Source organism: Podarcis melisellensis (assembly GCF_964234715.1).
Source record: "Podarcis melisellensis genome assembly, chromosome: 3".
Classification (NCBI taxonomy): Eukaryota; Metazoa; Chordata; class Lepidosauria; order Squamata; family Lacertidae; genus Podarcis; species Podarcis melisellensis.
Window position 1 is genome coordinate 20,351,165 of NC_138530.1, and position 20,552 is coordinate 20,371,716.

The window sequence follows — 20,552 nt, forward strand, 5'->3', positions numbered from 1 at the left end:
GTGTGTGTGTGTGTGTCAATTATTCACTTGCCTTTAAAGGGCTCTGGCCCTGACTCTGAAAGGAAGCAGCCTCTTTGAGTAGGGGGGAGTTTGCATTTGAAGCCATCACCACATCCTTACTAAAACCAAGGCATTCTGCCACTAGGGGATACTGCGATTTTTGCAGCAGCTGCTATTTCCAAAATCCCCCTTCCAACACTGCATCCAGGGCATTTGGCGGGAAGGAAAATATAGGGAGGAGAAGGGCTGTCCATCTGTGGCAGAAGCAAACCCTCCATGCAAAAAGCACAACACCATTTTTTTTTAAAGGACAAGGAAGTCAATGCTGCGGCAACTAAGATAATCCCTTCCCAACTGCCCAGACACCATTTAATGGGAGCTCCCTTGGCAACTGGAGAAATGGCACTGCAAATTTCAATTTACAAAACAGGCTTGAAAGCACTGAAAAGTTATGACAGAAGAGAAATGCATGCACCTCTTTCTCTCCCATCGCAACCCTGTGTTGTGCTTTCAAGCTCACTTATTTTAACAGTAGAGCTGATAAGCGCTTGCCTAAATCTCTCCCATCAGAAAATGAGCAGACTTTTAAAAATGCTTAACTTTCGACTGTCTGATCCCCTAACATCCTTGTCAAATCCGCTTGTTTATGATCACTCACCTACAGGAATGTGTTTTGTATTTTTAACTGGTGGTGTTATGCCTCTGCATTCTTTTTGCACTTCTGTCTTTTTTTCCACCTTCCCTCCAGATGTGTCTGAATTAAATTAAATCACCCAGTGTTTGCACAACTCCTGCTTTTCATGATAAAAAAATAAGAAATAAAATGAGTTTTGTTTCATTTGTTTGCAAGAAGCAGTACCCAGCTAAAGATGCAGATGAGGCCAAAGTCCAGGCTGTTTCCTTGCAGGGAAAACCACCAATATTTTATTCAGGGCCCTGCTGGCCAGAGAACACAGCCCTGCCACCATCCTCTGACTGAAAGAAAAAGTTCCCAGCAATACCTCTGCCTCCCCGAGCCTTGTAGAAATCAAAGGCTACAAAATGAGGGCCCTTCAACTGGCCTGCCAGCACTTCCAGGGAGGTGACCCACACCTGGGTCAACCTACACAAAGTTTCAATTGGCTCTAGCTCCCTTCAGAGACAACTCCTCTTAGCAGGACCTCTCTGAGCTGTCCAAGGTGCTGAATGTTCCCTGCCTGACCTGCACTCTGCCTGCTTCCCCTGGGAGCCTCAAGCACCAATAGGACAGTAAGCCCACAACTGGTTTTGAAATATTTGCCTTGTGGGCACTCATTTCTTTCATACCACCTAACATTCATACCAATTCACACTCCCCTGCCAATCAGAAACTTTAGTAAGTGGACCACAACTTAAAGAACAAACAACTTATAGATGAAGATGATCGAATCCTTCGATATGGAAGGATTAATGGATGTTTGGATCTGGCAGGAAACGAAAGAGATGGTATGGATTAGGTGAAAATATAATCCAAGGCCAGACCTTCTAGGCTGCAACTCAGATAAGCAGAAAACAAGTCCAGAGGGAGATTTTTTTATTTTTCTGTGGAGAGCTGGTATAAACAGGATTAGATGGTCTACTTGGGAACGACCAATAAAGGGTTCTCAGGTCAACCATGATAAAATGAAAGCAGTTGGGACAGAACAACCTGTACACACAAACCCATAAAGAACTTCCGGAACACACACTTACAAATGTGATACTGAACAATTGATGACAGTGAACTGTGTCCTCATTTGGCTGTCTTGGTCCTACTTGGTCCCCATTTGGCTTATAATAGTACCATTCTTTTATGCCTTTGGTCAGACCACACCTGGAGTTCTGTGTCAAGTTCTGGGCACCACAATTTAGGAACAATATTGACAAGCTGGAACATGTGAAGACGAGGGCGACCAAGATGATCAAGAGCTTGTTTTCTCCTGCTCTGGAGGGTAGGACTCGAAACGAAGGCTTCAACTTACAAGAAAGGTGATTCTGTCTAAACATCAGGAAGAACTTTCTGACAGCAAGAGCTGTTCAACAGCGGACAGACTCCCAGGAGATGTGGTGGACTCTCTTTCCTTGGAGATTTTTAAGCAGAGGCTGGATGGCCATCTGTCTTGTATGATCTAGTTAAGATTCTTGCATTGCTGTCCCTTTGACTAGATGACCCTCAGGGTCCCTTCTAACCCTACAATTCTAACGATGAAATAATCCTTTATGGAATGCACCGCAACTTCATGGTAGAAAGTGCATGTGTTGAAATGTTCTTCCATGTAATGAAATCTATCTCCAGGTATGGAAAAGCAAGCATATCATGGAGAAAGCTAGTCAACGAAGCACTTTCCAAATGTAGTTAGACTACAGCACTCATCAGCCCCAACCACCAAGATCAATTGTCAGGGATGATGGGAGTTGTAGTCCACAGGACTTGAAGGGCACCAAGAGACTGGCTTGTTGCACTGTGTGCTGGCTAGGCAGGCAAATCTGCAATAGATATTTGCATCTTAGATCCAAATTTTGAAATCTGGATATATTACTCTGCTACATTTTCAGACTCAAAGAATCCTAGCGCCGAGCTCAGATGGGGAAATCTGATTAATTTTCTGTGGGTCATGAGTGGAAATGGCAATGGCTACTGGAGAGGGGCCAGAGAAATAGCCTGATGAGAATACAGACAGATGGAGCCATTCATACAACTATACCTCCAGGCTGCCTAAGTCAAAGGCAGCTGGCCAGTTTATAACAGTATTCAGATCACGGAAAGTCTCATTTGGTGCCAGCAAAATTATTGTGGAGCCTACCAAGAAGGTTACAGTCACTGAACAAAATGCACATTAAAATTTATACACACACACACTGACAACTGCATAAAGATATTGTATTATGAGGGACCATTTCTCATATCAGAGAGCAAAGAAGGTCCCAAATGCAACCCCTGGAAACTCCAGGTAAAAGAAGAAGGAAAAAAAGGGGGGAGATCAGGTAGCAGGTGGTGAGAAAGAGCTGCATTTGGAGAGTCACTGCCAGTCACAATAGACCATACTGGGCTAAATGAACAGAGTCTGGCATGGCTTAAGGCAGCCTCCATGTTTCTATTCCAGAAAAGAACAGGAAGATTGTAATGTGCAAGCTGTGTCCATATATGCTTTGGTTACATTACATTTCTCGTGGGGATAGGTGGGTGCACATGATCACAAAAGCTGGACCCACTACCCAACCACACTTGGGGGCTATTTCTAGGATTGCCCCTGTTTGCATCAGCCTAGTGCAAATTATAATTTTGTTCTGGTCGCACAAACGTGTGGGTAACATCACTCTTAACACTATAGGACCCCCCTTTCCATTTTCTTGATGAGAAATTTTATACCACAAGTTTGCTTCTCCCACAGTCTCCCAGAACCAGAAGATGTATGAAGAGGGAAGAGGAAAGACAAGTGTGCCAGTGGAGTCTCAGATTGCTTGGGAAGGGCCCAGGAGAAGGGGAGGTTTAGGAAGCTGGGGAGAGGCCCCACAACTGCCTGATAGGGGCAAGATCTACTAGAAAGTGTTGCTGTGCTCAGTAGTCCTGGCACTACTGAGCAGCCTCATTTCTTCCAATAAAGAGTTACCATATTTACTCGAATGTAATGCGCACCTTTTCTGGCCAAATCACGACATGAAAATCAGGGTGTGCATTAGATATGATGGTGCATTAGATTAGAGTAAATACAGTAACTTCACTTGGAAACCAAAAGATTTCAATGTGCTGCTCCTGGTGACACATACGTATCCCACCTACATGCATGAGCTGTGATATTTTGCTGAAGCTTAATCTTCCCACTCCTGTGCCGAAATCCAAACCAGTATTTTCAGTTAAGTGCAGGCAACCAGACAAACATAATTAATCACCTTGCCTTGATGCAAAAAAGACTTCGTGGTTCCAGGAGACATGGCAAAAGGAAATATGGAGATGGAGGATGCAACTGTGAATCATTCTCTAGCCTTTCGACCAAACATGGAAGAACATTATGGCGCCTCCCCCCCCTCCCCAAACAAAAGGAATGAGTCACCTGCTGGTGTAAAGTTTGCATCAAGTGCACTTTTCCAGGGAAACAGACAAGCAGGTTGTAGCTGCAAAAGCTACTTATGAATTATTAGAGAGTGTTGCCATACACAACATGAACTTGCAGTCAGAGGCAAACTCCTTCCTAAAGGAGGTCTAGAGGAGATAAGAACTTTGAGAAAAGCCACTTTTTATGGGGTTTTCTAAACAAGGATAATGGGTATAATCAACAATACAGATAAATAGACCCAAGTCTCACATCATTTGCATATCACAAAAAATAGCATAATAAGTTTGCAGTGATATCTACAGCGTATTGTTCATTATTAGAGGTCAATGTATAAGTTCTTGGTTCGTGAACTGGTTTAAACAAATACAGAAACAGAGGAGAAGCAGGATAGAACAGAGTTAACAGATAACATTCAACAGTGCACAGCTAAACGCCTAATCAGGAGCCCTTGGGGTTGTGCTTAGATTAAGTATGAGTAATAGTATTTTTCCCCTCTTATGGTACTAATGAAACAATGTAAGGTGTTCATATATTGATGAATGTGGGAGGTGGGGTTCAAAGCAAAGATAATAATTTATGTTTAAATTTACATTTATATTAACCAGATTGAGCCAAATGCTGATGGGGGGATTGCTCATTTTCTGGAATACTGGCATATGCTATGAAATTAAACCACAGTCATCTTTCTTGATCTGCCCAGGTGTCAACTGCAGTTTATTTGTTAATCTCTCAAGGAGGGCTGTTTCCCAAGCCGTTTTGAACCAATTGTCCATCTTTCTGCCAGAAATGTCTTTCCAGTGTCTCGTTATGTTGCATCTCACCTCTTGTCTTAATTATTTATTATGTAAATCCAGATCATTGTCTTGGAAATATATTTTAAAAATAATAATTCTGGTTTGATTTCCAGTTGTTATTTTATTAATTTATTGCAATATCAAATCCCAGAAAGGCTGGATTTTTGTACAGTCATGTCAGGAGCTGGTTAGACACTCATCAGGGCTGGATGCTGATGAGAAAAACAAGCTTGTGCCATCTTCCATGTGACATTAGCCTTGCTAAGCAATATCCGAGAGCATCTTCAGTCCAGAGGCATGTCATTGTATGGAGCTGCCTTATTTTATTTTCTTACATATTAATTAAATTTATATTCCACCCTACCTACCACCATCACCACCACCAAGTAGCGAAAGGTGGCAAACAACAACTGAGGAACCAATAGAAAATATATTTAAAACAATTCAAATACGAATGCAGACTGGGAAAGATCTCAGGACCGCCTCTCCTGGTATGTCCCACGGAGGACCTTACGGTCTTCAAACAAAAACATCTTGGAGGTCCCGGGCCAAAGAGAGGTTTGGCTGGCCTCAACCAGAGCCAGGGCTTTTTCAGCTGTGGCTCCAATCTGGTGGAAAGCTCTGTCACAAGAGACTAGGGCCCTGCTTGACTTGACATCTTTCCGCAGGGCCTGAAAGACAGAGCTGCTCCACCAGGCCTTTGGCCAGGGCACAACCTGACTCCCTCCTTTGGTAATTCTTCACAGAACTCTAGCCCAATGGTTGCCATCAATTTGATTTGAACTGATTTTATAATGAAATGATTTTAGAATGCTGTATTATTTTACTGTTGTTAGCCACTCTGAGCCCGGCTTCAGCTGGGGAGGGTGGGATATAAATATATTATTATTATTATTATTATTATTATTATTATTATTATTATTATTATTAAACAGCTTGCTTTAAGAGGAAGGCTTTCAGTATCCAAGGGGAGGGAATTCCAAAGGACTCAGAGCAGACCTGTTGCAAATAGTAGACAAACTTACTGATGACCTTTAATTTCAACGTGTCTACTCCAATTTAGTTATGACCATGCGTCTACTGCAATGAGGACCAAGCAGAGTATGTTTCATACACAAAGGGCACTGCTCTAAGAGCAGAAATGGGGGGGGGGGAGGGAGCGAGCCTGTGGATGCTCTTTTCTAGAAATAATGCTTACCAAAGAGAAAAAGGCTGCTTACTATGGAAAAATCAATGTGGTCTTGGGCAGCCGCCAACGTCCAAAGGAGCCAAAAGAAGAAGGAATGCCGTGCTGCTGAAAGACTATCGTCTTCCATCAAAGAGAGGAGAAAAGAGAAATGCTTTCTCGTCCAAACTGCTGACTCAGTGATAACCAGAGTTGAAGATTATGAAGCAGGCCGTTCTGGGCCCAGCCAATGTCAGCAGGGCGCACATACACACACGGAGGAAAAAACAGCTTCCACGAGGAGACGGGTGAGATGAAATAGGAGCAGGAGGCTAAGACCAGGGCTCAGAGGCAGCAAAAGGAGGGACAGGCTTGCCAAAAGAGATAATGGAACCCTTGGAATGGTTTCCTATACTCCTGTTTTCTCGTTCCTGCTTTCTTGATAGATTTGCCGCTTCAGCATGCCAAGGTAGTAAACAGCGAGGACGTCTATGCGTTAGCTAGCTACCTTCAGAACTACTTTAGTTTTCGCCATTTGCCATCTTGATCAACGGAAGATGCGGCAAGCACCCAGAGATGTCAGGAGAGGACTTTATAAGGTATTCCAAAGGCAAGTGCACACTATTAATCATCCATATAGTAGCTGCATACAAAATACCTCTCTTTTTAACAAGAACAACCCTCCACTTCACAACCAGGCTCTGTCATTATTCTTTTTTGCAGATTGGAAGCAGATGTTGACGGGGGCTTTTTTCCTAAGGCCACACAGATAATTGCTAGCTAAACAAACCTCGGAATCCAGGTTTACCAGCTCAGCTCAGTTTCCCACTCAAGGACTTGGAGTGTTACTAGATCTAATAAGCCCTGCTCTGTTTTGTTTTCAAATTCTTTTAATTAATAAATGAATACTGCCTGACCGGCTCTACCGTTAGGCAGAGTGAGACAGCCGCCGCAGATGGCAGGTGCTGAGAGATAATGAGAGGGCATAGCTGTTTGGGACACACCATGCTGCCTTGCATCCACAAAGTTAGCTACTTTGTGTTCGACACACTGCTTTGTGCTCAATTTGATAAAAAAGCGGTATATAGAAGCTTCTAGTAAAAGAACTCAGTCTTTCACCTCAACACACATCATTGCATATTGGCATTTAATAACAGAATATAGAATGCACCAAGTAGGACAAAAGTGTGTGTGTGGGGGGGAGAAACGAGGAGAATCTGGAAATTTTTTTGCTGTCCACATGCAGAAGAATATGGATATTGTCGTTTGGTATATTTTTAGGCCACCCTACATTTCAAATGGATGCCAAGCAACAGGCTGAATAATAGTAACTGTAAACTGTGAAGGTGTTTTTGTACAGGTACTGTAACAAACTGGGATTACAGGTAAGACCTTTCCCTTACAGCAGGTGCTTCTAATCTCAGCTCGTTCCATACAGTGAAGATACCAGGTAGCCTGACATCTGGCTGGTTAATAGGGGATCAAATACTCATTTCACTCATTATAATGCACATCATTCTCTGACTTTTGTCTTCTGGGTGTTTTCCTGTTGTTATTCTGTCTCTCACAGCTACAATAAACCTACCATTACAATTATGGACTGGTCATTTCTTCGTCAGAGGGTAAACGGGCAAATTTAGCAGGGGATCAAATACTTTCCCCCCTCACTTTATATGGTATATAACCTATGAAAAGACATTTCTTCTTTTCTTTTCTTATTGTTTCTTCTTGTGAGTTCCTGTATAACACAATCCTTAGGCTTTCTTTTTCTAGCATATACAGCAACCGATGAAATATCACACATGTATTTAAATATGCAGTCACGACATATTTAATAAATATGAAGTCACGACAAACTGGATGGATCTCCACATGCCCCTGCTGTTGCAGATACCTAACCTCCGCGCAAATTAAGTTCTATCCAATTGCAACAGAAAGAAAACCATGGCTTGTTTATCCTCAATGTGTCACAGACCTACGTGTTCACATATTGTGGAATATGCTGTCTCCTTGGGAGCATCAGTGGCCCCAGCCTTAATGCGTTTTAGCCATATGGCGAAGGTCCACTTGTTTTCCAGAGACTCTGAGTGACACTCTGATTTATTTTATACCTGGATCTCTCTTTAATTAATGAATTAATTAATGCCCCACCATTCTCCCAGTGCAGGAGCCAAAGGGGCTCAGGGCATCCAGTCAAACAGGTATAACTAAAACACATGCATATTTTTTTAAAAAAACACAGTTAAGTAAGTAACCCTATTGAAAGCAGCACTGGCAACATGTAAAACCATTGAAAAGCACAACAAGGAGGGCGAAATACAACACCCACCCACAGAAGACCCTGTCAGGTGAGCCAGCTGGGGGCCTGCTGGAATGACAAAGTCTTTGCTCACTGGCAAAAGGGAATCTGCTTTGCTTCATCTGTCAGTAGATCAAGATGAAGCAGGTGGAAACAGGTGGAGGCAGAGGCACACCAACCGTCACCAACAAAAATTCGGGTTCATCACAGGATTCAGCGCAATAAAACCATTCCGCACACAACATGCATTGGAATCAGAGTATTTTAATTACCTTCAGGAAAGTAAAGACTCACAGATAAAAACAACTGGGCATGCACGCAAGCTGGCAAAGTGCGGCTAAGTCATGCCAACCGTGCAGGCACAGAAAGTATAAATTAACTTGTAATCAATTGGTTTGGATTAATGACAAAAGTCCTAAACTTCATCATCTCAAAGCCAGAACTCACAATACATTTGAGAATTACACATCTTCTAATTGCAACCTTAGATTTTGAATTTCCACAGCATCACCACTTAAAAGAGAATGTGGGTGTCGCAAATATTTGTTTGAGACAGGTATGCATCAGAGGGAGCTCCTGGTTTTCTCAAGCTCTGTGGCACATACATATACCTAGAGACTTATCTTTGGAGGAAGGAGTCCTGAATCATGTGCCCAATAATATACTATAAATCTGCTATTAACGGCAGAATATGATAAAACCCAACAGTCTTACCTTCACCTGATGAGCCTGAAAGATCTATGATGACATACACTCTTCCTTCTGGTTCCAAATCAATCTGCAGTTGGAAAAAGCAAATATTTATTATTAGAATTCCACTGTGTACTTTTCCTTGGGTGTGTTTGTTTGTTATTAAACGTCATCTTGCAAATCCTTGTACCACATACTCAATGGAAGCCAGTGGTTTTAAGGACTTGAAAAAGTCCATCAGATTCTGATGTGCCATCTCAATCCAGCCTCAGGTCTAAGTAGGAAGGATCCTCACAAACATTTGTTTACACTGCTGGATTTCAACCTCACTGGGACCCCTTTCTTAATTACCTGACGACAAGTAAGGGCGACACTTTATCTGATTCTTGAATCCACAACTCTGCATATTCCGAATGTTTGGGATAGGTAAACACATGTGGAAAAAATATATAAATTATCGAGTGAACAATATCTTCAAACAGCCTTCCCCGATCTCATGCTTTCCAGATGATTTGGACTCCAACTCCCATAATCTCCAGCCAACATAGCCAATGTTCAAGGATGCTGGAAGTTGTTGTCTAAAACATCTGGAGGGCACTAAGCGGGGGAAGACTGTAGTAAAGCAATTAAAATGCAACAGATGTTTACAGCCTTCAGAGCATTGTTGGCCTCAACACTGGCTCCCAAAAGAATTTATGAAAACTGTCAAGAGTGTCTTCATGTGCTGGAAAGAGCAAAATGTGGTTGTACAAGCAATTCATGCATCTACTGTCAAGTTTTTGGGATAATACGCATAATGAACAACGCTTTGCCTGCATTTGGAACGTCTGCAGCTTTTCACTCAGGAGGCAAGCAAGTTTCCCCTCAGAAGTGTGATCCCAGCAGTAACAACAGCAGCTAGGATTCTTTATTGCTCAGAAGTGGAAGAAGTTCCCACCAAAGAAGAACGGATGAGCAAGATAATGGACTGTGCAGAACTGGCAAAATTAAGAGCAAAATTGAGAGAATCTAAAGATGAGTGTTTTATGGAAGAATGGATGCCTTTTCCGGACCACTTAAAGAAATATTATATAATATGATGAACTCGCAAGCAGGATTTGAGCTATGAGCAACAGAAGTAATTACAGTGGTACCTTTGTTCTTAAATGCCTTGGTACTCAAACAACTTGAAACCCAAACACTGCAAACCTGGATGTAAGTGTTCCGGTTTGCGAACTGTTTTTGGAAGCCGAATGTGCTCCGATTTGAGTGTAACACTGATGATTTGAGTGCCACACTTCCATTCTGAGTGTTACATTGACGATTTGAGTGTTACACAGAGGTCTGTCTGTTTTTGCTATTTATTTTGCGTTTCTGTTTTTTGCGGCTCTTTTTTGTATGTGACTGCGGAGCCCAATTCAGCTACTGATTGACTGATTGTGTGACTGCAGTACACTGTTTATTGCTTTCATTTTATGGATCAATGGTGTTGTTAGATAGTAAAATTCATGTTAAATTGCTGTTTTAGGGGTTGTTTTTAAAAGTCTGGAATGGAATAATCAATTTTGCATTACTTTCTATGGGAAAGTGCGCCTTGGTTTTGGAACGCTTTGGTTTTGGAACGGACTTCCAGAATGGATTAAGTTTGCGAACCAAGATACCACTGTAAATTTAACAAATAGAAGACAGCATGCAGCAAGGGGGAAAATAAAAACTCCATGGAAAAAGGGGTAGGAAATCAACAAAATAAAGGGGGGGAGATTAAATGTGTACTGGATTGTGCATGTTAAAATTGTTGCAGCTTATTAAGAATATCATTGGGGGGAAAGAAGTGTGATCCCAGGAGTGTGAAAGCCAGGATCCTCTTTCTGCCACTCCTTGCCATGTGCAAAGATGAGAGGTGCTCAGGCTACAGAGTCTCCGGACGTTCCACAAGGTGCAGCAGCCAAGAACAGGCCGTCTCCTGAATGTCCTTGTCCGCCTCGAGTTGGCACAAAGGCGGCAATTTCCAAATGCTATTCTCGATTGACCTTCGAAATTGCGAGGGAACATGGGGGAGGAGCTGATCTCTTACACATGCGGTGGCTATATTTCAGGATGTTAACACAATACATATTTAGTACAATGCATATTTGGCACCAGTGCACAGTGCCTGCGGTGCAGAGCCAAGGTCTGAAAAGAACTTTTGGGTTCCTGTAATTGCTGTCTTTTATAGCAGGGCAATCCCAGGCTTGTGTGAGCGACTTTGGTTTTCTGTCTGTCTGTCTGTCTGTCTGTAACTAGAAACCAAAGTTCCACCCACTGGAACCAGGTGCAAAATAGGGGGGCAAATCCTACTGCTTACTGCAGGGTTATGGAAGCCTTTGGACCTCCCTATGTTGCTGGGCTCCAACTCCCATCAGCCCCTGCATGGCCAAATGGCTCGCAATGAAAGCAGATGTAGTTCAACAAAATCTGGGAGGACACTGTTTCCTTCATCCCTGACCTATTGCATTCCATGAGGCACCTACTCCCGAGTTACAACAAATAATGCATACTTTTAATTGCTGATATTAAGCCGTGTTGGTCTGCCATAGTCAAAACAAAAAAGATTCCTTCCAGTAGCACCTTAAAGACCAACTAAGTTAGTTCTTGGTATGAACTTTCGTGTGCATGCACACGAAAGCTCATACCAAGAACTAACTTAGTTGATCTTTAAGGTGCTACTGGAAGGAATTTTTTTTGTGCTGATATTAAACAACTGTGCAACCACACTGGCACCTTTCATCATCATCATCATCATCATCATCATCATCATTACTTATACCCCATCCATCTGGCTGGGTTTCCTCAGCCACTCTAGGCGGCTTCCAACAAGAGATTAAAAATACATTAAAACATCAGTCATTAAAAACTTCCCTAAACAGGGCTGCCTTCAGATGTCTTCTAAACATCAAATAGTTGTTTATCTTTTTGACATCTGATGGGATGGCATTCCACAAGGTGAACACCACTACCAAGAAGGCCCTCTGCCTGGTTCACTGTAACTTCGCTTCTCGCAGTGAGGGATCCACCTAAAGGCCCTTGGAGCTGGACCTCAGTGTCTGGGCTGAGCGATGGGGGTGGAGACACTCCTTCAGATATACTGGGCCGAGGCTGTTTAGGGCTTTAAAGGTCAGCACCAGCACTTTGAATTGTGCTCAGAAACGTACTGGGAGCCAATGTAGGTCTTTCAAGACCAGAGTTATGTGGTCTTGGCAGCCACTCCCAGTCACCATTTAAGGCAGTGTTATCTCACTTTTGACAGACATGGCAAAGAATCCTGCAGGTTGCAGTATGTTAAGGGTGCTGAGACTTGCCAGGTGGTCTCTACAGTGGTACCTCAGGTTAAGAACTGATTTCGTTCTGGAGATCTGTTCTTAACCTGAAACTGTTCTTAACCTGAGGTACCACTTTAGCTAATGGGGCCTCCCACTGCTGCCGCCACCCGATTTCTGTTCTCATCCTGAAGCAAAGTTCTTAACCTGAGGTACTATTTCTAGGTTAGCGGAGTCTGTAACCTGAGGTACCATTGTATTTCCATTTAAAAAACAAACAAAAACAAAAACTACATTGGGATTGACTGCTAAACCAGCTGGGAAATTCTGTTCATAAGAACAGAAGAAGAACCTGCTGCATCCGGCCCATCTAGTCCAGCATCCTGTTCTCACAGTGGCCAACCAGATGCCTGTGGGGAAACCCACAAGCGGGATTCAAGCACAAAAGCACTCAGCCCTCTCATGGTTTCCGGCAACCGGTGTTCAGAAGCATTGCTGTTTCCAGCTGTGGAGTCAGAGCACAGCCATCATGGCTAACAGCCATAGAAGAAGAAGAAAAGGAGGAGGAGGAGGAGGAGGAGTTTGGATTTGATATCCCGCTTTATCACTACCCTAAGGAGTCTTAGCGGGTGGTGCTGTGGGTTAAACCACAAAGCCTAGGACTTGTCGATCAGAAGGTTGGCGGTTCGAATCCCCGCAACGGGGTGAGCTCCCATTGCTCCTGCCAACCTAGCAGTTCGAAAGCACGTCAAAGTGCAAGTAGATAAATAGGTACCGCTCTGGTGGGAAGGTAAACAGCGTTTCTGTGTGCTGCTCTGGTTCGCCAGAAGCGGCTTCGTCATGCTGGCCACATGACTCGGAAGCTGTACGCCGGCTCCCTCGGCCAATAAAGCGAGATGAGCGCCGCAGCCCCAGAATCGGTCACTACTGGACCTAATGGTCAGGGGTCCCTTTACCTTTACCTTTAAGGAGTCTCAAAGCGGCTAACAATCTCTTTTTCCCTTCCTTCCCCACAACTAACACTCTGTGAGGTGAGTGGGGCTGAGAGACTTCAGAGAAGTGTGACTAGCCCAAGGTCACCCAGCAGCTGCATGTGGAGGAGCAGGGAATTGAACCTGATTCACCAGATTACGAGACTACCGCTCTTAACCACTACACCACACTGGCTCTTGAGAGCCGTCTCCTCTATTAATCTGTCTAATCCTCTTTTCCTATGATCCTGTGCATGTTCAGTTGGAAGCAAGCACCACTGACCTTAATAGGGCTTACTCTGAAGTAATGCAGGCAGCATTGCAGCCGACACCAAATAAATCACGCTGCCCTTGCAGAAGCTGAACCACGTTGACCACGACCAAGGCTAAGTGTTAACTCTGTGTCCACGGCAGGACAGAGAGACGGGAACACAGCATTCAAACAACGTCCCTCTAAATCCACACGAGATCTGCTACAAGGAAAAGAGAATCCAGAACCGCACTAAAATGCCTAAATAAGCATGGCGTTCATCCACAATCATAATGGCTACTGTGCGCCAATAATTAAAGGAAGTGAAAACTCTCTCTCTCTCTCTCTCTCTCTCTCTCTCACACACACACACACACACAGTTGAGCATCAATGCCCCACAAACTGCACTTTGGTCATTAGTTCTGACAAGTGGCGTTTACTTTTTAATTATTTACAATAACGTTTCGGTAATGCGAGAACTCTGTGGATCCTGCCAGGATTACATCATTGCTGAGAAGAGGAAGAAGAACTGCCCTTTTAGGGAATGTGCTAGAGTATTAATGCTATATTAACATCTTGGTAGATGTTCCTATTTATTTATTCCCCCCTTTTAAGAGTGGCCGGAGTGGCTTTCGATCAAAGCCGCTTACATCTGGACCTCACCATCTGAGAAAGTGGAAAATGCAGATAATTATCGGATTGCGTTTCATAAAGAAAGTGTGTGGTGGTGAGAGTAGGGGTGAAGGGGGAGAGAGGGACAATGCTAAGGACTGGAGGGAATTTTCTGCCCAGGTAAGAAACGCATTGTCAAATGTGGTGCTATGTCTATGCTGAATTTTAACCTGCAAACAAAGCTGACTTGATCCATCTATATGAAAACGCATGAAATTAAAACCTTGCAGATTACCCCCCTAACTACAAAGAGGGGCCAGAATGCACAGGGTGTGTGTGAGCGGCGAGACAATTAAAAACGATCTGTGCATATGAGCAGGAAAGAGTTGCAAACTTTTTTAAAAATAGGAAATGGTGACAGTTGTGCTGGTGAGGATTCCCACCCCCGATGAAATTCAGCAAAATATCAGCATTTCCTGTGGGATCAAGACAAGCACTGATAACGTCAAAATGCGCCCCTCCCCTCCTTTGTAAATGTTTTAAGTGCAGTCTATTAGAAGATCAGAAGAGCAGCGTGCGAGGTAGATGTTTTGAAGTTAAGAGATGATGGCTGCCTTTGAACCATGTCAGTAATATTCTGCAGATGGCCCCCTAAAATAAAAGGAATCCATATTCCTCGTTGTCCCAGCTTATCCCATTCGCACACCACGCTCACTTTCAATCCTTTCTGTGATTTCAAATCCCTTAGATAGCGCCAACCTAACCTTTACATTGCAGGAACGTTAAATATAAAGTTGGGGCAGAATCACATCATAAATGCAAAGTCAGATGACACCTGGGCAGGCCGCAACTACCACACACCCCTTCCTCCACCAGTGTGTAAAGCACATCCAATATACAGTGGTACCTTGGGTTACATACGCTTCAGGTTACATATGCTTCAGTTTACAGACTCTGCTAACCCAGAAATAGTACCTTGGGTTAAGAACTTTGCTTCATGATGAGAACAGAAATCGTGCAGTGGCGGTGGCACAGCGGCAGTGGGAGGCCCCATTAGCTAAGTGGTGCTTCAGGTTAAGAACAGTTTCAGGTTAAGAACGGACCTCCGGAACGAATTAAGTTCTTAACATGAGGTACCACTGTACTGCAATTTCCAGTACCCTTAGCAGGATTCTTTGAGTGAGGTCACATGCTTTAAATGTGTGTGAGGTGTGGATCTTTGAGGAAGTTTTTAGTGTTTGACATTGTACTGTGTTTTTGCTAACTCCGTTAGTTTTACCATCTTCATCATCATCATCATCATCATCATCATCTCCACTGGGAGGCAGGGGTGAATCCACTGCTCCCCAACATCTCAAAACTCACCCTCAGCTGCTTTTTACACACTCCCCCCAATGTATTAGATTGGTATTTACCTCACAGACACAGCTCTAGCCAAATGAGCTTTGAGCTTTTGATGACATTTTGCTCAAAATAAAGGGGGGATGGGAACCCAGCTGCACCCAATATTTTTAAATTTACACACAACTTCTGATCTGGATTGTTTTATACCTCTAAAATACACCCTTTTAAAGGGAAAGAAAAGAGGTTAAAACCAAGGTGTTTAAAAGCAAATGGGACATAAATATTCTGCTTGGGAGCTTTCAAAAGCTACCACAGAGAATTCTGACAGAGCCGTTCAAGAGACATTGAAGTTTTGAAATCGGGGACATAAAATTTTCATATTATGCTTTGTCAGAGGCAGGAGGACAAGACTAATTGTCACATTGATGCGAGGGTTTCCGTTCTGTCACGACACAACGTGGTGACATTTTGATATGGCTTGCCGAAATGTAATCCTCTTCGTTCCCCTGCAGCTATGCAGCATCTCACCCGTTGCCAAAACACTCCGCTAACATTTGTCACCTCCAAAGTGTTTGCATGAGTAATACACAAGGCCCTAATTCAAAAAGGAAGCTGAAAACTTAGGAAGCACCAAAAGCAATTGACCTGTAAAATTTGCCCTCCCGCCCACATCAAGGCATCTCCACATGACTCTGACAGCTTCATTTGCTTTGCAGAGCAGATATCAAACCCCCAATGGCCAGAATGCTCATTTGTACTACAAATGCCTTCTCATTATTTTATTAATAATGGAGACAGCAAACATAATGGCATGAGGCTTTAAAAATAAATTTAAAAAAGCTTTACTGAAACCACACGGAACCCCCATGGTCTTTTTCTTTTATGAAAACCAATCACTGGAACATAGGAACCTGCCTTGCCCTGGGTGAAGTAATTGGTCCATGTAGCTCAATACTGTCTACACTGACTGGCAGCGGTTTTCCAGGGTTTCAGGCAGGAGTCTCTCCCAGAGCTGGAAATGCTGGGGATTGAACCTGCAACCTTCTGCAAGGCTGTCCATGGCTACTAGCCATCGTGGCTCTGCTGTGATGCCACAGTTGGAGGCAGCAATGCTGGAAACCACAGGAGAGGATGGCTCTTGTGCTTGAGTCCTGCTTGTGGGGCTTCCCACTGGCAACTGAGAGAACAGGATGCTGGACAAGATGGGCCAAAGGCTGGATTCACTGGGCTGTTCTGTTGTTGTTGTTTTAATCTAGCCAGTGAAAAACAACTTGCAGACAGAATAATCACAACATTCCGAAATCAATTGATTTGTGAAAGCCTGCAACGTTAAAAGCCAATGTTCCCAAATTATGGGCCATGTGAATTCAGGACACCATTAATACAGCAAAATGACCAGCGAACAGCTATTGGAAATCATTTGCAAAGCAACAGACAGAGAATAACCTTATTTATCTGCATAACGTCCATGGGAAGACAGAGGATGCCCAACCAAAAACTGGGGGGGGGGGGATGTACAGGAATTATTTTTTGCTCAGGTTACATAATACAAATTCAGTGGGAAATAGCTGGAAATGGAATTTTTCAGTAAGTTTAGATCTAACTGTGCTGATGCAATTCCTCTTTTTGGCCAAGTCAGACGTGGTCAAGCTATGCCACATCGATTGTGGTGGCACTCGCTTGGTACCTGTAAAGCACTGTTACACCGTTTTAACAGCCCTGGCTCCCCACACATATAATCCTAGGAACTGGAGTTTGTTAAGGCTGCTGTTTGTTAAATGTACTGGAAGAAGCAAAGATCACGAGTGTCAAAGCAATGATTCTTCAACATCAACTTCGTTGGACTGGTCATGTTGTGCGGATGCCTGATTATTGTCTTCCAAAGCAACTACTCTATTCCGAACTTAAAAATGGAAAGCGTATTGCTGGTGGTCAACAAAAGAGGTTTAAAGATTCTCTCAAGGCAAATCTTTAAAAAATGTAGTATAAACACCGACAACTGGGAAACACTGGCCTGTGAGTGCTCCAGTTGGAGAACAGCTTTTACCAAAGGTGTCATGGGCTTTGAAGACACTCGAACTCAAGACGAAAGGGAGAAATGAGCTAAGAGCTAGGCAAACCCTCACCGTGATCAACTCCTGCCTCAAAACCAATGTCCCCACCATGGAAGGATGGGTAGATCTAGAATTGGCCTCCACAGTCACCTACAGCCTCACTGTTAAGACTGCGCTCATTGAAGATAAGCTTACTCGGCTACGAGTGGTCGCCAAAGAAGAAAGTAGAAGGCTGCTGGGAACTATAGCTCCGTGAGGCGCCTCCTAACAACTCACAGCACCCTACAGTTCCCAGGATTTTTTTTTGGGGGGGTGGTATATGAGTACAGATGTGATGTACAGCAGAATCCCTTAGCCATATAGAAGGAATTCAGGCTGTGACTCTTCCCTCATTTGTGCACCATCCTCCTTTCTTAAAAGTGTGGGACAATGGTGAAATGGGAAGGAGACACAGTTTTGAGCTGTTCCAATGAGATTTTGGCTCCAACTTTACTGCTGTGGTATCATAAGGAGTCACACCAAAGCAGCTCCAACGCCGTGGCATTGACAGCAGAAAGGTTCCTAGTCACAGAGGCTTCATAACACTGAAATTACATCAGGCTCAAGGAAAAATATGCCGAGGAAAAAGAAACCCATGTTGGATGTCAGAAGGCTTGGCAATATGAGCTCCAGCATCTCTATAAGTTCACATAATAAAATCTCTGTCCACAACTGACATTCACTGGCACACTTCTTGGCAGTTTCGGCAGAGAGACAGCAAGTTCACTGGACATGGAAACAATTACTCAGAGGAGGCTGAACTACTTTTAACCCCAGACGCATGGATCATTTCCCCTGGCCAGAGGAAACTGGAGCACTCTGGGAGAAAACGCCAGGATGGTGGCCTTGATCCTTATTGAATCTATGAATAAGTTCGGGATAGTATTTTAATTTCCAAAGCTTTTGTTAAGGGCCTTCACTACAGAAATGCAGCAAGTGAATCAACTTTGATCTGATCTCTCTTTTTTTCACACGTTATGTTTCCATTATCTTGAATTACCTTGATTGGGGGGGGGCGCAGAGAATCGAGGTATTGTGCCTGCTTGCTTGCAAACATTGCCTGATTTAGCCCTCTTTTATGATGAAGAAACTTCTTGACATTTCATTTCTGCTCTCCTCCCACCCTAACAATAGGGCCTTGCAAAAGTTATTTCTTTATTTAGAGCATTCGTACTCGGCTGTTCAGGCAAAACGGCTCCTAGAGTGTTTTACATCCAATCAATTAAAACAAGGCATTCCCTGCCCATTAGCTTAAAACCTAAAAACAGACAACCATGATGTGCAAAGGAAAAAAGGGGCAGTGGGGAGACCAAACTCATGTCTTCCTTTGAAGAATCCTGGTGACTATATGTAGTCTTTTGGGGAGATGAATTGAGAGCATTCAACAAGTTTAGGCCTGTGGAGCAGAGAGATCCTAAATGATAACAGGCTGGTTTAATCAGGAATGAGCTCCTCTCCTCTCGTACGCAGTTTCCTTTCTGTTTCTGCATTATAGCAGAACCCATAATTTGTTGCAATGTCCAAACCTGGCAAACTACAGTTTGAGCTCCACCTGGTACGCAGGCTAAGACCCTACCTGCCCACGGACTGTCTTGCCACAGTGGTGCATGCTCTGGTTATCTCCCGCTTGGACTGCTGCAATGCGCTCTACGTGGAACTACATTTGAAGATGACCCGGAAACTGCAATTAATCCAGAATGTGGCAGCTAGACTGGTGACTGGGAGTGGCCGCTGGGACCACATAACACCAGTCTTGGGAGATCTGCATTGGCTCCCAGTACGTTTCTGAGCACAATTCAAAGTGTTGGTGCTGACCTTTAAAGCCCTAAACGGCCTCAGCCCAGGATACCTGAAGGAGCGTCTCCACCCCCATCGTTCAGCCCGGACACTGAGATCCAGTGCTGAGGGCCTTCTGGCAGTTCCCTCATTGCGAGAAGTGAGGTTACAGGGAACCAGACAGAGGGCCTTCTCGGTAGTGGCGCCGGCCCTGTGGAACGCCCTCCCTTCAGATGTGAAGGAAATAAGCAGATGTCTAATCTTTAAAAGACACTGAAGGCAGCCCTGCTTAGGGAAGCTTTTAATATTTAATGCTGTATTGTTTTTAACATTCGATTGGGAGCCGCCCAGAGAGGCTGGGGAAACTCAGCCAGATGGGCGGGGTATAAATAATAAATTATTAGTAGTATTATATATATATTATTATTGAGCCTGCTTTCCAAACCAGAATTGGAAATCCATGATTCTGTTGGCTTTGGATTATACCTACCCATAGCTTACATGTATCCGCTGCTCATCCCCTTACCCACCCCCACCAAGGAGCAAATAGCAATGGGTAAAGAATTCAGATCAAAATTAACAGTACTGGGGCTTTAACCTTGCCTCCTGCAGTACCCCACTGCCCTGATGAAATCCACTACCACCGCCAGTGGGAGATGCAGGTCTCCGAAGCATCACATCTTGTTTGAACCAGAGTAGTTTGCGCAAGCTTGATTATCATTAAGAACATGTTCATCAGGAACAGAGGCATGCAGGAACTTCTCTGCCAACTCTGCGGCTCACAAAATCCAAAGCTCAGCCTTCCAACCTTTCCCCCTTGCTTTTGTCAACATGCAAGGAGGCTCCTAATCTGCTTCTTATCTGGTACTTGAGAGCCAGCCAAGGAAGGAAAGTAGACTGTGGTCAATCTTCTGTACGAATACAATCATTTGGAAGTTCCTTCATAATGCACTCCCTTCCATTTTCATCCATTAATATAATGAGAAATGATGGAATGTGCAGAAAGAGATTGTGTATTATTGATATTCATAACCAGAGCCAACTTGCCTTCAGGATTTAACTGCTCTGTTGGGTTAACACAACTCTCAGAAAAAGGAAAGAAACATCAACTGGGATGGCAGAGTTGGAGGTCAAACCATTTCCTGCATTTGAACTGCAGAAAGAAAGAACGAAAAAGAAAGCCAAAGCGATTCAAGGAGGTCATTTTCCATATTCTCCAAAGGTTGGTAT

General features: G+C 43.7%; 1 protein-coding gene across 1 annotated transcript in view; it reads right to left on the reverse strand.

Annotated features, from left to right (window-relative positions):
* Window positions 1-20,552, reverse strand: part of PRKCE (protein kinase C epsilon) — a 302,630-nt gene that overhangs the window by 160,462 nt on the left and 121,616 nt on the right. Inside the window, exon 2 of the mRNA XM_081903955.1 lies at window positions 9,025-9,088. Within this exon, the coding sequence (XP_081760081.1) occupies window positions 9,025-9,088 (64 nt within the window). The remainder of the gene's footprint in view (window positions 1-9,024; window positions 9,089-20,552) is intronic.